General features: G+C 69.0%; 1 protein-coding gene across 2 annotated transcripts; it reads right to left on the bottom strand.

Moving 5' to 3' along the window:
• Positions 1 to 614: 614 nt before the first annotated feature.
• On the bottom strand, positions 615 to 20,431 carry PDE1B (phosphodiesterase 1B). Of its 2 annotated transcripts, XR_012584421.1 has the most exons (17): positions 20,251 to 20,431; positions 19,612 to 19,747; positions 11,095 to 11,208; positions 10,043 to 10,228; positions 7,914 to 7,980; positions 6,164 to 6,280; positions 5,905 to 6,045; positions 5,365 to 5,465; positions 4,032 to 4,157; positions 3,845 to 3,946; positions 3,644 to 3,764; positions 3,480 to 3,561; positions 3,248 to 3,374; positions 2,981 to 3,117; positions 2,622 to 2,735; positions 1,519 to 2,503; positions 615 to 852 (listed from the first exon to the last, which is right to left on the bottom strand). XR_012584421.1 is itself a non-coding variant. In XM_074565070.1 (16 exons), exons 2-15 carry the CDS (start codon positions 19,740 to 19,742, stop codon positions 2,638 to 2,640), a joined length of 1,650 nt encoding a protein of 549 aa, XP_074421171.1. In that variant the 5' UTR covers positions 19,743 to 19,747; positions 20,251 to 20,431; the 3' UTR covers positions 615 to 2,503; positions 2,622 to 2,637. The 2 variants fall into 2 exon arrangements, 1 of the variants encoding a protein (XP_074421171.1); XM_074565070.1 differs by having other exon boundaries at positions 615 to 2,503.
• Positions 20,432 to 20,860: the final 429 nt, after the last annotated feature.

The following is a 20,860-nucleotide window of genomic DNA, read 5'->3' as shown; positions in this document are numbered from 1 at the left end:
CAGGGATGTGGGGAGCTGCACCCCCCCCCCCACCCAAGTGGCACACGCGTGTGTGCATGCTCATGTGTGTGTGTGGGGGGGTGCACGCCTGCACACGCGTGGCCGGGGGGCCGGGGGGGGGGGGTTGCACACATGCATGCACCTGTGGGGGACCCCCCGGGCGTTTGCCCCCCCACCCTTGGGGGCACACGCGTGTGCACACACGGACACGGACACGGGGAGGGGGGGGCATTTTGCACGTGATTTGCATGTGCGGACACACAGAGCACGCGTGCACACGCCTGGGCGGGCGCGGGGACCCCCCCCCCGGCCTCAGCTGCATTAAAGGGATCCCTTCTCCTCCCCCCCCCCACCGCCTCCTCCTTGCCTTCACCGGGACCCCCCCTTGGGTGCTGGGGGGGGGGGGGGGGGAGGCAGCACCCACCCCCAGGGGTCCGATCCAGCCGTGCCACCCGCTTTGTCCCCCTCCCAGTGGTCCCCAGGTCCCAGCATTGTCCCCCTTGGGGGGGGACTCAGGCGTCCTGGCCCCCCAACACCACCACCACCACCCCCCCCGCCTCAGTGGGGTCAAACTGGGTGCCCAGTTCCCTGGGAGGAGGGTGCGAGAGCCCGGCTGGTGGTGGCGTACGATTTATTAATTGCTCGTTAGCGGCGGCGCTTGGTTTCACATGCGTGTGTGGGTGGGCGCGAGGTGGAGCTGGGCCAGCAGTGACCGGGGCGGGGGGGGGGGAATGGAACGGGACGGGGTGGGGGGGACACGACACCGCGGGGTAGAAAAGTACAAACACAGACGGGCCACGGCCACGGCGGGACCGGGACGCCGGAGAGGGAGGATGCCGGAGCTGGAAGATGCTGGAGGCAGCGGGATGCCGGAGGATGCTCAGGGCAAACCAGCTCCAGGATGCTGGAGGCACTCTGGGATGCCAGAGGATGCTGGAGGCACACTGGAACCGGGATGCTGGAGGATGCTGGAGCCAGGAGATGCTTGAGCCACACCCGATCCAGGATGCCGGAGGCTGCTGGAGGCACTCTGGGATGACGGAGGATGCTCGAGGCATGACGGAGCCAGGAGATGCTCGAGACACACCAGAGTTGGGATGCTGGAGGATGCTCAAGGCACACCGGGATGCCGGAGGATACTCGAGACATGCCAGAACCGGGATGCCAGAGGATGCTCGAGGCACACCGGGATGCCGGAGGATGCTCAAAACACGCTAGAACTGGGATGCCGGAGGATGCTGGAGGCACACCGGGATGCCGGAGGATACTCAAGACATGCCGGAGCCGGGATGCCAGAGGATGCTCGAGGCACACCAGGATGCTGGAGGATGCTGGAGGCACACCGGGATGCCGGAGGATACTCAAGACATGCCGGAGCCGGGATGCCAGAGGATGCTGGAGGCACACTGGGATGCCGGAGGATGCTCAAGACACGCCGGAGCCAGGATGCCGGAGGATGCTGGAGGCACACCAGGATGCCAGAGGATGCTCAAGGCACACCAGGATGCCGGAAGATGCTGGAGGCAGACTGGAGCCAGGGATGCTGGAGGCAGAGAGGGGCCGGAGGACGCAGGGGAGGATACCGGGGATGTGCTGGAGCCGGAGGATGCTGGAGGCACAGCCGGAGCCAGCACTGCTGGAAGCACGCCGGAGCCTGGAGGCACCCTGGGGCTGGGGGATGCTGGCACTGGGGGATGCTGGAGGCAGGGACTGACACTGCAGGGCCCGATCCTGCCCTCCCTCCGCCCCCCCAGCCCAGCTCCTACCACTGCTCCGGCCCCACACGTGCTGCCCCAGCCCCACACGTGCTGCCCCATCACCGCTTCGCTGCCTCCCGCATCTCCCAGCCTCAGCCCCCCCGTCTGGGGCAGGACCCCAGGGGGGAAGCCCTTGGGGCCGGCGGACCTGGGGACAAACCCCACAAGGACGTGTCCCCAAGCCCAGGGTGACACAGAGACACAGATCCCGGGACAGGGAGGGACGGGGATGGCGCAGGGGGACATTTGGGGCCGCCCATCACGGTGTCACCAGACCCAGCGGGCACAGAGGGGACGGTGGCAGCCCTCGGGCTGACAGCATAGGCAACACGGCTCCTCCGTCCCTTGGTCCCCTGCTGTCCCCAGCGCCACTGTCATCATCCACCCCCCCACCCCCCCAAAGCCCCCAGCTCCCCGGTAGGACCGAGAAGAAGCTTTTTTAAAAAGCCATAAGGACAAAACCCGGCCGGGGGGAGGCCGGGCAGCCGCTGGCGTGGCAGTGAGAGGGTCGGCGTCACCGTCACCCGTGGCCCCAAGCCACGCGGCTCGGTGGCCAGTTTGGCACAGGCAGCCAGAACGGGCCGGGTTAGGGGGCTGCCGGGGGGGCTGGCCCCGGGGGTGCCCCCGGCGCGGAGGTTGGCACGAATCCTTGTGCGGCCCCGGGCGGCTCCTTCCCTGCAAATGGTGCTGAACTCGATGGCGTCGAAGACTTTGGGCGAGACGGCATCACTCGGCCGGACGAGGACCTGCCACGGGTGGGCGGCGGGGACAGTCATGGCGATGCCACCAATCCTTCTTTCCCACCACCACCACCACCACTCCTAGTTTGCCCCCCCCCCCGCCCCGGGGTCACCTCGCGCCCACCTCGCTCCTCCCGGTGCTATTCCACGTCCCCGTTCTGCTTGTGCCGGCCGGGGGCGGCGGGCGGCTGCTCCTCGCAGGGCGACAGCTCCTCGATGGACGCCTGGTTGGTGATGCCTGCGGGGGGACGCGGGGCTCTGGGCGGGGGGGGTCGCTCCAGAGGGACACGGGGGCTGAGACCCTCCCCCCAGCTCACACCCCCCCCTTCCCCGCCGTGGCCACCCACCCCACGGGTCCGGGGGTCACCCACCCTGCGCTTGGACCACCTCCCCACCCAGGGATGCTCAGCGCAGCCCTGGCCCTGCGCATCCCCGGGGGCGGTCGCCAGCCCCTCCCCGGTGGCCGCGGTGGCCGTCACCTACCGCTGGCCGCCCGCTCCTTCCACTTCTGCTTGTTCTCCTGGATGTACTTGGCCCAGGTGGAGCGGAAGCCGGCCAGGTCGGCTTTGACGTCCCCCAGCTCCAGGTGCTCATCCAGGGACGTCTGCCGCCACTGCGAGCTGCGGGGACAGGGACAGCTGGGAGCAGGACAGAGCCACCACCGCCACCTCCCAGGTCCCAGAATAAGTGGGTGCCCCCCGGCACCTCCCCCTGGGGAAGGGGAAACTGAGGCAGGGCGGCACGGCCGACCTGGCCTGCTGGCTGGCCGCCGGGTTGCCCTTGGCTTTGGTGCGGTCCTCGGCGGGGGGCAGCACCATCTTCTCGGCCACATCAGTCAGCACCGAGAAGGTGGGCTCCACGATGAAGTCGATGAAGCCTGGGGGGGGAGGAAGGGAGACGGGGACGATGGGGACACCCCCTGGCCCCGGAGGGGCCGGTGGCTGAGGCCAGGGGTGGGGACGGGGGACCCAGCGCCACTCACCGATCTGGGACTGGGCCACCAGCGTGGAGGTGCGGTCGCAGAGGGGCGAGAAGGGCAGCCCCAGCTCAGCTTCCTTGTCCCCCTGGCAAGGCAAGGGAGACGTGTCCCCACGGGGACGTCCCCACGGCCCACCGCCCGTCCCCGGGGGACGCAGGCGCCCTTACCTGCCTGAAGAACTCCTCCATCAGGGCTTTGGTCCAGCGGCTGTGGACCGACCACTGCTTGGTGGGGTGGCTGATGTCGGCCGCGTGCAGCAGCAGCGACAGCACCTTGGACTTATCGATCCTGGGGGAGGGACCCCGCCGCTGAGCTCTGTCCCCAAAAAAACCACGTCCCCCTGCCCCGAGGCGGGCGCCCGCACTCACCTCTCCAGCTGCTGCAGGGACGTCTTCATGGACTTCACCTGCTGGAAGTGGCAGGACATGTCGGTGGCCAGGACCATCTCGATGACCAGAGCCCGCAGCTCCCTGCGCCCCGGGGAGGGGGGGAAACGCCATCAGGGCCCCGCGTCCCGGCCGGGGACAACCCCGGGGACGGGGACGGGGACCTTACGCAAACTCGTCCTTGGTGAGGTTGACGAAGATGTTCATCTCGTCGTCCTGCATCATGCGGAAGACAGCGCTGATGTGGTGGTTCTCCAGCACCGAGCGGTCGTTGTAGAGGATGGCACAGTCCGACCTGGGGACGGAGGGGACGGTGGGGGACCAGCACAGCGGGTGGCGGCCTGGGGGGCCCCCCCACGGGGAGAGGGATGTCCCCAGGGTGCCAGCATGGCCGTATCCTGGCCATATCAGTGGCCCTGGCTGTCCCCATGGTGCCAGTACATCTGTATCCCAACTGTGTTGGTGGCCCCGAGTGTCCCCAAGGTGCCAGCACATCTCTATCCTGGCCGTATTTGTGGCCCTGGGTGTCCCCAGGGTGCCACCGTGTCTGTAACCCAGCCATACTGGTGTACCTGGGGGTCCCCAAGGTGCCAGCACATCTTTATCCTGGCCGTATTGGTGGCCCTGGGTGTCCCCAGGGTGCCACCGCGTCTGTAACCCAGACATACTGGTGTACCTGGGGGTCCCCAAGGTGCCAGCACATCTCTATCCTGGCTGTATTGGTGGCCCTTGGTGTCCCCAGGGTGCCAGCATATCTGTATTCCAGCCGTATCGGTGGCCCTGAGTGTCCCCAGAGTGCCACCATACCTGTATCCCAGCCCTACTGGTATACCTGGGTGTCCCCAAGGTGCCAGCACATCCGGATCCCAGCCATACCGGTGACCCTGGGTGCCCTGGCTGTCCCCGGGGTGCCACTCAGTCCTTTCCATGCCCCACGTGTCCCCACGACAGGTCCCCAGCCCTCTCCGCTCTGCCCAAGCTGTGCCATGCCACCCGTGCCGTGCCACCTGCCCCGTGCCATGCCACGCCACCCGCACCGTGCTGTGCCATGCCATGCCCCTGGTGCCATGCCATGCCACGACATGCCACGCCACCTGCACCATGCCATGCCACACCACCCATGCCATGCCATGCCATGCCATGCCAGGCCCCCAGTGATGTGCCATGCCATGCTACCTGTGCCATGCCATGCCACCTGCACCACGCCGTGCCATGCCACCCATGCCGTGCCATGCCATGCCATGCCATGCCAGGCCCCCGGTGATGTGTCATGCCATGCCACCTGTGCCATGCCGTGCCACCCGCACCATGCTGTGCCATGCCACGCATGCCATGCCACCTGCACCACACCGTGCCATGCCACCCATGCTGTGCCATGCCATGCCATGCCCCCAGTGATGTGCCATGCCATGCCACCCGTGCCATGCCATGCCAACCACACCGTGCCGTGCCATGCCACCCGTGCCGTGCCGTGCCCCCGATGCTGTGCCACCCGCCCTCACTTGGTCTGGATGTGGAAGCTGTTGGTGGTGCCCGTGTGCTCGTAGTCGTGGATGGCGGCAGCGAAGATGATGGCCAGGACCTCGATCTCCGTCAGGTAGTGCTGGGGGGACGCAGGCATCAGGGGGACGGGGACGGGCACCGGCTGCTCCGGTGCCACCCCGTTGAGGGACACGGGGCCGAGCGGGTGCAGGGTCCTCCGCGTGCGTGTTTTTGCAGGACTGCGTGTGACTGCACGCGTGCGCAGCCATGCGCGCCTGCCCCAGCCACGCATGGGACACATCACGAGTGTGTGCGGGTGACAGCCGTGACAGCCGTGTGGGGACCACCAGGCGCCAGGTGTCACCCCACGTGTGCCCACCCACCCCACCCCATCCCCCCCAAGCCGGGGGCGACCCCGTCCCCACCATCCTGGCGAGGTGGCGTTGTCTCCGTGGCAACAAGCATCCCCTGGACCAGCCGGACAACCACTGGCCACCGGCCACCGGCCCAGGGCCCAGACACGTCCCGGGACCCCCATAGGACCCCCTGGGACCCCGTACCAACATGCCGGTGCGGAGCAAGAAGCAATGGACGGTCTGGGTGACGTCGGCGGCGTGGACCTGGTTGTGGTAGGGGTTGCGGTACTTGCCGTAACCGGCCTCCAGCGCGTCCAGCAGCGTGGTCAGGAAGACGGAGGGGATCTGCGGCACCGGCACACGCGCCCATGGGTGCGCCCGCCCGTGCCAAGCCCTCGGCCCGCGCCAGGGCACACCCAGCCCCGGGGGCAGCGCCGTGGCGGGCGCGGGGACGCGGGGGTACCTTGAAGCGGCTGTTGAGGTTGTGTCGGGTGAAGAGCTCGAAGACGATGGTCCGCAGGGAGTGATCCTCCGTCACCCGGTTCAGCGCGAAGACGTCGAAGCACCACAGGTCCAGGCTCTGGGGGGAGACGGCGAGGGGGGGTCACCTCAGTGCCAGGGCAAGCCCCGTGCCCGGTGACGCCCGGCGATGCCTGGTGACGCCCGGCAATAGCCAGTGAAGCCCAGCCATGCCCAGGGATGCCGAACTATGCCCAGGGATGCCCAGCCATGCCCAGGGACACTCAGCCATGCCCACTGATGCCCAGCAATTCCAGGTGATGCCCAGCCATTCCCAGCGATGCCAGGCAACGCCCAGCGATGCCAGACCAATCCCCAGCGACACCCAGCAATGCCCAGTGATGCCCGGTTAAGCCCAGCCATGCTCAGCAGTTCCAGGCGATGCCCGGTGATGCCCGGTGATGCCCAGCCATGCCCGGTGACGACCAGCCGAGACCAGTGAAGCGATGCCAGGCCGTGCCCAGCGATGCCCCGCGATCCCCAGCGATGATGCCCGGGGATGCTGAGCCATGCCCACTGAAGCTCAACAATTCCAGGTGATGCCCAGCCATGCCATAGAATGCCCAGCAGTACCCCGCAATGCCCAGCGATGCCCAATAATCCCCAGGGATGCCCAGTAAAGCCCAGCCATGCCCATTGAAGCCCAGCAATTCCAGGTGATGCCCAGTGAAGCCCAGCCGTGCCAGGCAATGCCCAGCGATGCCCAGCAATCCCTAGCGATGCTCAGCAATGCCCAGTGATGATGCCCAGCCATGCCCAGGGATGTCAAGCCCTGCCCACTGAAGCCCAGTGATTCCAGGGGATGCCCAGCTATGCCCACTGAAGACCAGCAAAGCCCAGTGAAGCGATGCCAGGCAATGCCCGGCGATGCCCGACAATCCCCAGGGATGTCCAGTAAAGCCCAGCCATGCCCAGGAATACCATGCCATGCCCATTGAGGCCAAACAATTCCAGGGGATGCCCAGCCATGCCAAGCCAATTGAAGCCCAACAATCCCCAGTGGTGCCCAGCCATGCCCAGTGAAGACCAGCTGAGACCAGTGAAGCAATGCCAGGCAGTGCCCGGCGATGCCCGGCGATGCCAGACAATCCCCAGTGATGCCCACTAAATCCCAGCCATGCCCAGTGATGCCCAGATATGCCCAGGAATACCAAGCCATGCCCATTGAAGCCCAGCCATTCCAGGTGATGTCCAGCCATGCCCGGTGATGCCACGTGATGCCTGGCAATGCCCAGCGATGCCTATCCATGCCCAGTGCAGCCCAACGATGCCCAGTGCAGCCCAGCGATGCCCAGTGCAGCCCAGCCATGCCCAGCAATGCCAGGTGATGCCCAACGATGCCTATCCATGCCCAGTGCAGCCCAGCCATGCCCGGCGATGCCAGGTGATGCCCAACGATGCCTATCCATGCCCAGTGCAGCCCCGCCATGCCCGGCGATGTCCGGCGATGCCAGGTGATGCCCAGCAATGCCCAGCCATGCCCAGTGCAGCCCAGCCATGCCCGGCCATGCCCAGCAGCGCAGGGTGCCACCTCCCCCGGGCAACCCAGGCCACATCCTCCGGAGCCAGCGGTGCGGATGGGGCAGCCGTGCCCAGGCGCCGCCAGGCCGGGGCAGCGTGCCAGCGGGGCAGCAGCCCCCCGGGGTATTGGGGTGCCCCCCCCCCACCCCCCCATCGCCCCCATCCCCTGGTACCTTCAGGCAGTTCAGGACGGAGGTGGAGTAGCTGGGCCCCACGGCCGTGTACGTCCGGCGGAACATCCTGCAAGGGGGGGGAGGCAGGGCTGATGTGGGTGCTGGGGGACCCACCTGGGTGCTGGGGACAAACCTGGGTGCCAGGGGACAGAGCTGGGTGCTGGGGACAAACCTGGGTGCCGGGGATGAACCTGGGTGCCAGGGGACAGAGCTGGATGCCAGGGACAAACCTGGGTGCCAGGGGACAGAGCTGGGTGCTGGGGACAAACCTGGGTGCTGGGGGACCCACCTGGGTGCTGGGGATGAAGCTGGGTGCTGGGGATGAAGCTGGGTGCTGGGGGACAGAGCTGGATGCCAGGGACAAACCTGGGTGCTGGGGACAAACCTGGGTGCCGGGGACAGAGCTGGGTGCTGGGGGACCCACCTGGGTGCTGGGGGACAGAGCTGGATGCCAGGGACAAACCTGGGTGCTGGGGACAAACCTGGGTGCTGGGGACCCACCTGGGTGCCAAGGGACAGAGCTGGGTGCCGGGGACAAACCTGGGTGCTGGGGACCCACCTGGTGCTGGGAACAGAGCTGGCTGATAAGGAGAGTCCGGGTGTTTGGGGATCCACCTGGGTGCCAGGGGACAGACTTGGGTGCCAGGGGACAGACCCTGGTATGTGAGGACCCAGGCGGGTCATAGGGACAGTCCAGGTGCTTGAGGACCCACCTGGGTGCTGGGGAACTACCTGGGTGCTGAGGGCAGCCCCTGGGTGCTTGGGGACCCATCTAGGTGCTCAGGGACCCACCTGGGCACTGGGGACCGTCCCCGGGTGCTGAGGACATCCCAGGTGCCTGGGGACCACCTGGATGCTCAGACACCCACCTGGGTGCAGAGGAGCTACCTGGATGCAGGGGACAACCCCTGGGTGGTTGAGGACCCACCAGGGTGCTCAGGGACCCACCTGGGTGTTGGGGACCATCCCTGGGTGCTCAGGGACCCACCTGGGGGTTAGTGACTGTCCCTGGGTGTTTGAGCACCCACCTGGGCAGAGGGGGGGACATCCCAGGTGCTTGGGGACCACCTGGGTGCCCTGGAACCCACCTGGGTGTTGAAGACAGCCCCTGGATGCTCAGGGACCCACCTGGGTGTTAGTGGTTGTCCCTGGGTGTTGGGGGACCCACCTGGGCGCTGGGGACATCCCCGGTGCTTCAGGACCACTTGGGTGCTGAGGGCAGCCCCTGAATGCTCAGGCACCCACCTGGGTGCTTGGGGACCCACCTGGATGCTGGGGACATCACAGGTGCCTGGGGACCACCTGGCTGCTGGGCACAGCCCCTGGGTGCTTGGGAACCCACCTGGGTGCTGGGGACTGTCCCTGGGTGTTCGAGGACCTACCTGGGCACCAGGGACCCACCTGGGTGCTGGGGACATCCCAGGTGCCTGGGGACCACCTGGATGCTCAGAGACCCACCTGGGTGCTTGAGGACCCACCTGGGCACTGGGGAGCCACCTGGGTGGTGGGGACATCTCAGGTGCTTGGGGACCCAGCTGGGTGTCAGTGACTGTCCCTGGGTGCCGGGGGACCCACCTGGGCACTGGGGACCTATCTGGGTGCTGGGTGACCATGCCTGGGTGCTGGAGACATCCCAGATGCTTGGGGACCACCTGGGTACCCCGGAACCCACCTGGGTGCTTGGCACAGCCCCTGGGTGCTTGGGGACCCACCTGAGTGCTGAGGACTGTTCCTGGGTGTTCGAGGACCCACCTGGGCACCAGGGACTCACCTGGGTGCTGGGGACATCTCAGGTGCTTGGGAACCCCCCTTGGTGCTTGGGGACCTACCTGGATGCTGGGTGACCCACCTGGGTGCAAGGGACATCCTGGGTGCTTGGGGACCACCTGGGTGCTGAGGGCAGCCCTTGGGCGCTTGGGAACCCACCTTGGTGCTTGGGGACCCATCTGGGTGCTGGGGACCATCCCTGTGTGCTTGGGGACCCACCTGGGTGCCCTGGAACCCACCTGGGTGCCAGGCGTAACCCCTGGCTGCCATGGGACAACCGGGAACTGCTCTCCCACCCCCCATCTCCGTCCCAGCCGTGCCCCCCATGCCCCACCCAGAGGTGGGTGCCACCCAGCGCCCACCTCTCCACGAAGATGCCGGCCTGGACAGCATGAACGATGCTGCGGAACTTGGGCTTCTCCTCCGCCCGCCGCCCTTTGGCTCGCGCCTGCTGGGTGAAGGTGGCCGCCAGCCAGTCCCGCACTTCCGAGGGCACCGCCGCGTCCGAGCCCATCTCCCGCAGCTCGTCCTCCGTGTCCAGCATCTGCCTGTGGGACGGGAAGGGGGAATCATAGAATCACAGGGTGGGAAGGGCCCTCTGGAGATCATCTCCTCCAACCCCCGGCCAGAGCAGGGTCACCCACAGCAGGTGGCACAGGGACGCGTCCAGGCGGGGTTGGGATGTCTCCAGAGACGGAGACTCCCCCACCTCTCTGGGCAGCCTCTGCCAGGGCTCTGCCACCCTCAACGTCAAGAAGTTCCTCCTCGTGTTGAGGTGGAACTTCCCATGCTCAAGTCTGTGCCCGTTACCCCTTGTCCTGTCCCCGGGCACCACTGAGAAGAGCCTGGCCCCATCCTCCTGCCACCCCCCCTTTCAGTATTTTAAGCATTGAGAAAATCCCCCCCTCCGTCGTCTTTTTTCCAGACTGAAGAGCCCCAAATCCCTCGGCCTTTCCTCATCAGAGAGAGGTTCCATCCCCTCAGCATCTTGGTAGCCCTTTGCTGTCCCCTCTCCAGCAGTTCCCTGTCCCTCTTGACCCGGGGAGCCCAGAACTGGACCCAGCGCTCCAGGTGTGGCCTCCCCAGGGCAGAGCCGAGGGGGAGGATGACCTCCCTCCACCTGCTGGCCACGCTCTTCTTGATGCCCCCCAGGCTGCCGTTGGCCTTCTTGGCCACCAGTGCCCATCGCTGGCTCGTGGCCATCCCGTTGTCCCCCAGGACTCCCAGGTCTCTTGCCACCCAGCTGCTCTCCAGCAGGTCACCCCCAACCTGTCCCGCTGCCGGGGGGGTTATTCCTCCCCGGGTGCAGCACCCTGCGCTTGCCCTTGTTGAATTCCATGAGGTTCCTCTCTGGCGTCGAGGTGGGCGCCGCGTCCCCCTCGCCGCGTCCCCCTCGCCCCCTCCGTGCCCGCACCTCGTCTCGTCGATGTAGACGGCCTCCAGCAGCGAGGCGGCGTATTCCAGGTTCCTCTTCAGCTCCTCCACGTTCACCTCGCCCGTCTCCAGCTGCTTCACCATGTACCGCAGCCTGCGGGCACCGGGCACCGCGTCACCCGCAGGATGGGACACACACACACACACACACACCCACACCCCGCGGTGGTGGACGCGCCCATGCACACGCCCTGACACGCGTGGGCAGCACCCATGGGTGTCCCCGGGGCGGGGAGGGGTGGTGGCACCCACCCAGGGGACCCCCCCCCCGAGCGATGGTGACAGGGGAGGGGCGCAGGTGGGAGCGTGGGCACGGCACGGATGGAGCGGGCGCTGGGGGCACCCAGCACCCTGCGTCCAGAGCACATCCTGCACCCGGTACCCAGCACCCTGCACCCAGAGCTCATCCCGCACCCAGCACCCTGCGTCCAGAGCGCACCCTGCACCTGGTACCCAGCACCCTGCACCCGGAGAGCATCCCACACCCAGCACCCTGCATCCAGAGCTCATCCTGCACCCCGTACCCAGCACCCTGCATCCAGAGCACATCCTGCACCCAGCACCCTGCACCCGGAGCGCATCCTGCACCCAGCACCCTGCATCCAGAGCTCATCCTGCACCCCGTACCCGGCACCCTGCACCCGGAGCGCATCCTGCACCCAGCAACCAGCACCCAGAGCTCATCCCGCACCCAGCACCCTGTGTCCAGAGCACACCCTGCACCCCGTACCCTGCACCCAGAGCTCATTCTGCACCTGGTACCCAGCACCCTGCACCCAGAGGTCATCCCGCACCCAGCACCCTGCGTCCAGAGCACACCCTGCACCCTGCACCCAGAGCTCATCCCACACACAGCACCCTGCACCCAGAGCACACCCTGCACCCAGCAACCAGCACCCAGAGTTCGTCCCGCACACAGCACCCTGCGTCCAGAGCACACCCTGCACCTGGTACCCAGCACCCTGCACCCAGCACCCAGCATCCAGCACCCAGACCTCATCCCGCACCCCGCACCCTCTGTCCAGAGCACATCCTGCACCCAGCACCCTACGTCCAGAGTGCACCCTGCACCCCGTACCCTGCACCCAGAGCTCATCCTGCACCCAGCACCCTGTGTCCAGAGCTCACCCTGCACCCAGAGCTCATCCCACACCCAGCACCCTCTACGCAGAGCATATCCTGCACCCAGCACCCAGAGCTCATCCTGCACCCAGCACCCTGCACCCCATGCCCAGAATGCATCCTGCACCCGGTACCCAGCACCCTGTGTCCAGAGCTCATCCTGCACCCAGCACCCGGAGCTCATCCTGCACCCAGCACCCTGCAGCCAGAGCGTATCCTGCACCCCATATACAGCACCCTGCACCCAGAGCTCATCCTGCACCCAAAACCCCTTCACCCTGCATCTACGCAGCACCCAGAACGTATCCTGTACCCGGTACCCAGCACCCAGAGCTCATCCTGCCCCTGGTACCCTGCACCCTGTGTCCAGAGCTCATCCTGCACCCAGCACCCAGAGATTATCCTGCACCCGGTACCCAGCACCCAAAGCTCATCCTGCCCCCCATACACAGCACCCAGAGCACATCCTGCACCTGGTACCCAGCACCCCGCACCCAGCACCCTGCACCCCATGCCCAGAATGCATCCTGCACCCGGTACCAGCACGCTGCGCAGAGCACCCTGCACCCCGTACCCAGAGCTTATCCTGCACCCCATATCCTGCGCCCTGTGTCCAGAGAGCGTCCTGTACCCGGCACCCAGCACCCTGCACCCGGAGCTCATCCTGCACCCAAAACCCCTCAAGCCTACACCTACACAGCACCCAGAGCGCATCCCGCACCCAGCACCTGAAGCTCCGCACCCGGCACTGGGGATGGGGCACCCCGCGGTGGGGACTGAGGAGGGGTGAGGGCAGGGGGTGGCGGGTGCCCCTGCCCCACGCCGGAGGGGCCCGAACTCCCCCCAGCACCCCGAGCTTCAGGGGTCACCCAGCCCCGAGGGTGGCTGTCCCCACTGTGTCACCCTGCCGGGAGCGCCGGCGCTCCCCACCCCAGGCAGAGCCATGGGTGGCACCTGGGTGACACTGGGGACAAAGTCCCCGCCAGCCCGCAGGGTCAGTGGGGCCACAGCGGCGGCTGGGATGACTCTGGGGACAGGGACAAACCCACAAGTGGGGAGGGGAGGGGGGGCACAGCCTGGGGACCCCTTTGTGGGGTGGCTTTGCCCCCTGGGGACCCACAAGAGGGTCAGGGTGCTCAGCCCCCCCGCTCCCCGCTGTGCCTCAGTTTCCCCCCAGAAGCGCCCCCCTCCCCGTGCTGGGGGTCTCCAGGGACTCACCGCAGGATGGGGCCCCGCAGGTGGGTCCTGCACAGTGTCACGGGCTCTGCCATGGAGGGGGGGGACGGCGGTGGCACCCATGGGTGCGCCAGCAGCATGGGGACGTGGGAACGGGAGCCCAGCACAGCCGCCCTCCCCCAGCCGGCTTGTGACCCCCACACGGGACACAGGGACAGGGGGACATGGGGACAGGGGGACGTGGGGACACAGCAGTGCCCCGGCAGGGGGTCCCTGGGGGGGCCGGGGTGACAAACCCTGGCAGGGAGAGCACCCAGAGCAAGCGTGCACACACGTGTGCGTGCACACATACGTGCCTCAACGCACACGTATGATGCGCATGCACGGGTGCATGCACGCGCCCGAACACCCGTGTGAGGTGTGTGCACGGGCACGCACGTGTCGGGGGGGGACACACACCCCCACACACCCCCTCCCCAACAACAACGCACACGTGTGCGTGCAAACGCGCGCGCACCTACGCCGCGCACAAGCACACGCGTGCACACACGGCACAGGCACGCACGCACCGCGTGTGCCAATATCCCGCCCCCCCCGGGTGCACGTGTGGGCACACACACGTGTGTGTACTCGCACGCAGCACACGCGTGTGCACGGAGGTACGCTCGCTCCCCAGCACCCCCCCCCAACACGCACCCCGGGGCAAACCCTCCCTGTCTGACACACGCCTGAACACGCGTGTGCCCGCAGCCGGCTGGCCCCCGGCCATCTGTCTGTGTGTCCGTGTGTCTGTCGCGGAGGGAGGGGGGAGGGTGGGTGCGGGGGCGGCGGATGGGATTGGAGTGGGGGGGGGGGGGGAATCCCATCTGGCCGCCCGGGAAAGCGCCGCCCCCGCAGCCATGTCTCCCGCTGCAGCCGCCTTGCTCGCACGCCGCCTGGCACGGGCCGGCACGGGCTGGTACGGGCCACCAAGCCCCCCCCCCCCCCAATCCCGGCTTGGGGTGAGGGGGGGACAGGGTGGATGCCAGCCCCTGGTGGGACACTGGGCCCTGCCCAGCCCTCCGGCCACCCTGTCCCCTCCTGGAGGCCTTGCTGTCACCGCTACTGGCACCCAGCAGGTCCCCATCGCTACCCAACGAGTCCCCATCGCTGCCCACCTGGCACCCAATGGGTCCCCATCGGTGCCCACTGGTCCCCACCACTGTCACTGGGACCCAATGGGTCCCCATCGGTACCCACTGGTCCCCAGTACTGCCACCCAACGGGTCCCCATGAGTACCCAGTCATCCCCAACACTGCCACTAGCACCCAACGGGTCCCCATGGCCACCTACCAGGTCCCCATCGGTGCCCACTGGTCCCCACCACTGCCCACCTGGCAGCCAACGAGTCCCCATCTCTGCCATCAGCACCCACCAGGTCCCCATCGGTGCCCGCTGGCACCCACCCCATTGGTACCCAGTGTTCCCCAGCACTGCCACCAGCACCCAATGAGTCCCCATCGCTGCCACACAGCACCTACTGGGTCCCCATAGGTGCCCACTGGTCCCTTTCACTGCCACCTGGCACCCAACAGGTCCCCATGGGCATCCACTTGTCCCCAGCACTGCCACTGGCACCCAATGGTTCCCCATGGCCACCTACCACGTCCCCATCGGTGCCCACTGGTCCCCATCACTGCCCACCTGGCACCCAATGGGTCCCCATGGGTACCCACTGGTCCCCATCACTGCCACCAGCACCCAATGAGTCCCCATGGCTGCCACACAGCACCTACTGGGTCCCCATCAGTGCCCACTGGTCCCCATCACTGTCACTGGCACCCAACGGGTCCCCATGGGCACCCACTGGTCCCCATCACTGCCACTGGCACCCAACGGGTCCCCATGGCCACCTACCAGGTCCCCATCGGTGCCCACCGGTCCCCATCACTGGCCCCCCCCAGCACCCACTAGGTCCCCACCACCCGGGCACACGGTCCCCAAGGATGGTGGCACCTGTCCCCACTGCCGGCTGTTTCCCGCGGCGCTGCCAACCTGCCCCACAGCTCGGGGGGGGGGCACCTCGGGGTGACCCTGCAGCCCGGCCGTGGGGAGGGGGCCAGCGCGCGGTGACAGCCCCGTGGGACACCGACACGCGGGGCAGAGGCCAGGCCCCCCCTCTCCGCGCCGCTCCCACGGCTGTCCCCCATCCCACCCACGCGGCGGGACGCGGTGTCCCCGACACCGTCACCCCGTGTCCCCGCCGTGGGGACGTCACCCCGGTCGCAGCCCCGAGTGAAGCCCCCCCGGGGCGGGGAGCGAAGCGGCGGCAGCTTCTGGGCGGCTGCTGCGGCCGGCGGCTGCCTGCGGCCTGCGCTTCGTTAGTGCTAACGAGAGCTGGCAGCGGGCGCGGGGCACCCGCCGGGGCGGGGGTGGCAGGGCGGGCATGGGGCACGTGGCACGTCCCTGCAGCCAGCCCCCCTGCCCCCCCCAACTCTGCCCCTTGGGGAAACTGAGGCACGGTCTGAGATGGGCACAGGGCGGGGACAGAGGACATGGGGACAGTCCCAGCCGGGCCACAGGGTGGCTCCTTGGGGACCAGCCCCAAAACCTGCGGGTCACCGGGTGGGAGGAGATGCCGTGTCCCCTGTCCCCCAGCGTTGGGGACAGCCACCGGCAGCTCCAAACCCTGCGGGAAGGACGCGACCGACGGTGAAGCAGGAGATGCTGGCGCTCGTCCCCAACCCAGGGGACAGTCCCTAGGAGGGGACAGTGCCGTGACCCCGGCTGGCCCAGGAGGGGCCAGCACCAGTGCTGGGAATGCCGAGGCCAGCGGGGCCGTGGGATCGGCTGGGGACAGCCGTCCTGGTCACGGGGAGGGGACAAGGGTCCCCCACTCCGGTGGGGGGACGAAGCCTCTGGGTGCCCACGGCTCAGGGACGAAGCCACCGGGTCCCCAGGGCTGGGGGACACGGGGCGCTGGCAGCGGGGGAGGCGGGGGCCAAGGAGGGCTGGCAAACGCCGGCATCCGCCCCGGCTCCCGCGGGATTTCCTGCCCGCTGATAATTGCAATTTGTTTTAATTAGCGGCCGCCGCCCCGCGCTGGGACACGCAGCCGGCTCCGCACCCCGAAAGCGTCCCCAGGTCCCCAGCAGGGTCCCCTCCGCGTGTGTGTGTGTGTCCCCCCCCTGGCTCCCGCGCTCCCCGCAGCCCCTCCCGGCACCTAACGACCCCCCGACCCTCGTTAGCGTGGCCCCGGCCTGGTGCCAACCTGTGCACACACACGCGTGTGCGCGCGGGGCGGGTGACGGAGACACCCCCACACACACCCCCCCCGCGCCCTGTGCCCTCACGCGTGTGCGGGGCAAGCGTGTAAAGGGAGGGGGGAGCCCGCCCGCGTGTGCACGCCTGCACGCGTGTGCGTACGTGTGCAAGGCGCCCGTGCACGGCCGCCAGCCGCAGCGCGCACGGGGGGGGCCGCACGGCTGTCACACACTCACACCTCACACCCCCCCCCCCCGGTGAAGGTGACGGTGACAGTGACGGCTGGAGCGAGCGAGCGAGGGAGGGGGGACAGGGAGCAGGGGGGGGACCGGGGGCCAGACGTCACGTTGGAAGCCAGCGCGAAGCTCCCGAGCGCGGCCGGCTGCGGGGAAATGTCACCTTGGGCGAGGCGGCTGTCACCTTCCCGCACCCGGCCACCCATCCCTGGGGACATCCTTCCTCGGGGACATCCCCCCCCCCTCCCCCCCCCCGGGCCACCCACCCCCTGGGCCACCCGCCCTTGGTGACCCCCACGTCACCCGTCCACGGAGCCCGGGGACGAGGGATGGCTACCGCCTGTCCCCAGCAGCGGGGACACGCCTGTCACCCGCGCCCACGGTCCCCACGGGCTGCCTGTCACCACCCACGCCCCCCGCCTCCCCGCTGCTGCCAGCCCCCCCCCCCCCACCTCGTGCCACCCCCCGCCGTGTCCTAGGTCTGACACGGGGACAACGGTGCCGCCACAACCACTGGCATCCCGCAGCCCCCCAGGGTGGCACCGGTGTCCCCAAGGCCACCCCATGCCCAGGGAGGGGTACAGGGGTGGCCTCGGGGTGCGGCCAGCGCTGGGGACCCCCCCCGGGACCGACACCGCAGCCCCACCTGCACCCACGGGTGCCGCGACCCCTCCAGCTCCGTCCCCTGGGGACCCCAATCCTGGCGGATCCCTGGGGACCTGCCACCGGGTCCCCAACACCTGGGCGGGGGGACGGGGGATGGGACACGACACCGGGATCCTGCACCCCAGGGACACCTTGCTGCTCCCCCCCGTCACCCCAACAGGGAGCTGGGGGCCGTCCCCAGGCCGGGGTCCCTGCTGTCCCCTCGGTGGTGGCGGGGGGCGAGGGGACCCGGGGGGGCGCAGGCGGGGACCCCGCAGCGGGGGCGGCTGCCTGCCGTTGCGGGGGCAGGGGGGAGGGTGAACAGGAGCTGGGGGGGGGGGCGGGGGGAGCGGGAGCGCGGTGCAGCCCACGCGCTCGCACACGCTCGCGCGGGCACGCTCAGGTGTGATCCGGCACGCGGGGAGCGCACACGGAGCACTGCACACGTGTGTGCACACACACAGGCACCCAGGTACACACACACGCAGCTCTGCACACGCGTGTGCACACACACAGGCACCCAGGTACACACACACGCAGCTCTGCACACGCGTGTGCACACACACAGGCACCCAGGTACACACAGGCAGCTCTGCACACGCGTGTGCACACACACAGGCACCCAGGTGCACACACAGGCAGCTCTGCACACGCGTGTGCACACACACAGGCACCCGGGTGTGCACACACGCAGCTCTGCACACGCGTGTGCACACACACAGGCACCCAGGTGTGCTCACAGGCAGCTCTGCACACGCGTGTGCACACACACAGGCACCCAGGTAGACACACACGCAGCTCTGCACACGCGTGTGCACACACACAGGTACCCAGGTACACACAGGCAGCTCTGCACACGCGTGTGCACACACACAGGCACCCAGGTACACGCACACGCAGCTCTGCACACGCGTGTGCACACACACAGGCACCCAGGTGCGCTCACAGGCAGCTCTGCACACGTGTGTGCACACGCACAGGCACCCAGGTACACACACACGCAGCTCTGCACACGCGTGTGCACACACACACGCTCCCACCAGGCGCTCGCGCCCCCCCAGCAGCATGCGCAGCCGGTTGCACGCTCAGGCTGGCGCGCACACCCGTGTTTCACGCCCCGGCTGAGTCCGGCCTCGTGTGACACCCGCTCAGCAGCACGCTTCGTGTGTGACACCCGGCTCCCTGTCCTTGTCCCTGCGTGTGTCCCCCCCCCCACCCCCGTCACACCAGCACGGCGCACGCTCCTGCCAGCATACACGCGTGCACCCGCGCGCCTTCGCCGGCCACCACGTGCGGGTCGGCCCCGCGCACGCGTGCGCACGCCCACGCACGAGGCCCCGCGCGGGCGCACGTGCCGCAGGCTGGGGAGGGGGCACGGGCGCACGTGAGCCCCCGCGTGAGCGTGACGGCACACCGGGCGAGGGGGTGGCACCCCCGGGGCCACCAACCCCCCCACCCACACCCCCCCCTATGGCGGGGGGGTGGCACCCTGGGGTGTCAGAGGGTGTCACCCCTCCCCTGAGCTGGCTGCACCCACTCTGCCCCCCCCAGGGTTGGGGGCACCCCGGCCCCCTGCCCGCCCCACAGTGTCACCCGGGGTGAGGGGTGCTGGGGGCTGCGCTGGGGGACCCCCACCCAGCACCCCCACCTTATGGGTGCCCCCACCCCAATGGTGCAGGGAGTCCTGGGGGTGACTGGAGGGGTCCTACACGGGGGGGGGGGGGGGGGGGGGGGGGGGGACAGCACATGGGTGGGATGTGGGGTGCCCAGGGGATCCCCGGGGGCACCTGAAGGTCCCAGGGGGTCCTGCCTGAAATGGGGGGGCGCAGGGTGGGGGATGCCGGGGGACCCTTCAAGGAGGATGAGGGGAGGGTCCCCAAAGGGGGGGTTGTCAAGGGGTTCGGGGGGGGGTGTGATGCTCCGGTGGGCCGGGGGGTCCTGGCCGGGGGCGGGGAGGAGGAATCATGGTTTCGGGGGAGGTCTCGGTTTTAGGGGGGTGTCCCGGTTTGGGGGAGGGTGTCCCGGTTTGGGGGGGTGGCCGGGGGGGTGGCCGGGGGGGGGGGGTGTCACTCACAGCGCCCGGAGCTTGACCCAGATCTTCTTGCTGGGGGCGGACTTGATCTCCAGCGGGGACGGGCAGACGCCGGCCGGGTCCAGCGCGTCGCGGTCGGGCTCCAGCCCCGGGAGGCTCCGCGGCGGCTCCATGGCCCCTGTGGCGGCGGGTGGGGGGGGGGGGGGGGGGGCGGGACGCGGCCTCAGCCCCGGGGCTCGGCCGAGCCGCCGGTACCGCCCGGCAGCGGCCTCGGCTTCCCCCCCACCTCCCGGCTCCCGGTACCCGGCGGCTGCGCAGGCAGCACCGGCCCGGGCGGCGGAGCTAAGATGGCATCCCGGGCACCGGGGGTGGGAGCAGCGGGATGGGGGGCACCGGGGGGGGTGGGAGCAGCGGGATGGGGAGCACCGAGGGGTGGCGGGCACCGGGGAAGGGGGAGAACCGGGGATGGGGGGCAGCGGGGATGGGGAGAAGCGATGGAGAACCGGGATGGGGACAACCGGGATGGGGAGAAGCGATGGAGAACCGGGATAGGGAGAACCGGGATGGGGAGAACTGGGAGGGAGGGAGGGGAAAGGGGATGGGGAGAAGAGATGAAGGGAGGACCGGGATGGGGAGCACCGGCGTGCGGCGGCGGGGACCGGGGATGCTGCGCGCTCCTACCCGGGGATGCTCGGCCGGGAAGCGCCGGTGCTGCCGGTACTGTCGGTGCTGCCGGTGCCGCCGTGCCCCGGTGCTGCCGGTACTGTCGGTGCTACCGTCCCCCGGTGCCGGTGCCGGTTCCGTCGCCGCTCCGGCTCTGCCGCCGCCCGGGGCTCGCCGCAACTTTCCCCGCGCCGGCCCCGGCCCCGGAGGGGGGGGCGGGGAGGGGCGGGGGCAACCGGGGGCGGGGGCCGTGGCCCGGCACCGCCCAGCCCCGCTCAGCCCCGGGACCCCCGCTAAGGGCTCCGGGAGAGGAACGTCCCCCAGGACCCCCCTGGGGCAACAGGGCTTGTAGCCCCGCACCCCTGGGGGGTACCCCAGGACCCCTATGGAGCTGTGGGGTGCAGGTACCCCAGGACCCCATGGGGCTCTAGGGCTTGTAGCCCAGCACCCCTGGGGCTTACCCCAGGACCCCCATGGTGCGGGGGGGGGGCAAGTACCCCAGGACCCCCAGGGGAGGGTTACCCCAAGACCCCCTGGGGCTATAGAGATTGTACCCCAGCACCCCTACGGGGTCCCCCAGGAGTCCATGGGGCTATGGGTCAGGTGCCCCACAACCTCTATCGAGCTG

The sequence above is a fragment of the Larus michahellis genome, chromosome 22 (assembly GCF_964199755.1).
Source record: "Larus michahellis chromosome 22, bLarMic1.1, whole genome shotgun sequence".
NCBI lineage: Eukaryota > Metazoa > Chordata > Aves > Charadriiformes > Laridae > Larus > Larus michahellis.
This window is presented reverse-complemented; position numbering and strand designations above follow the sequence as displayed.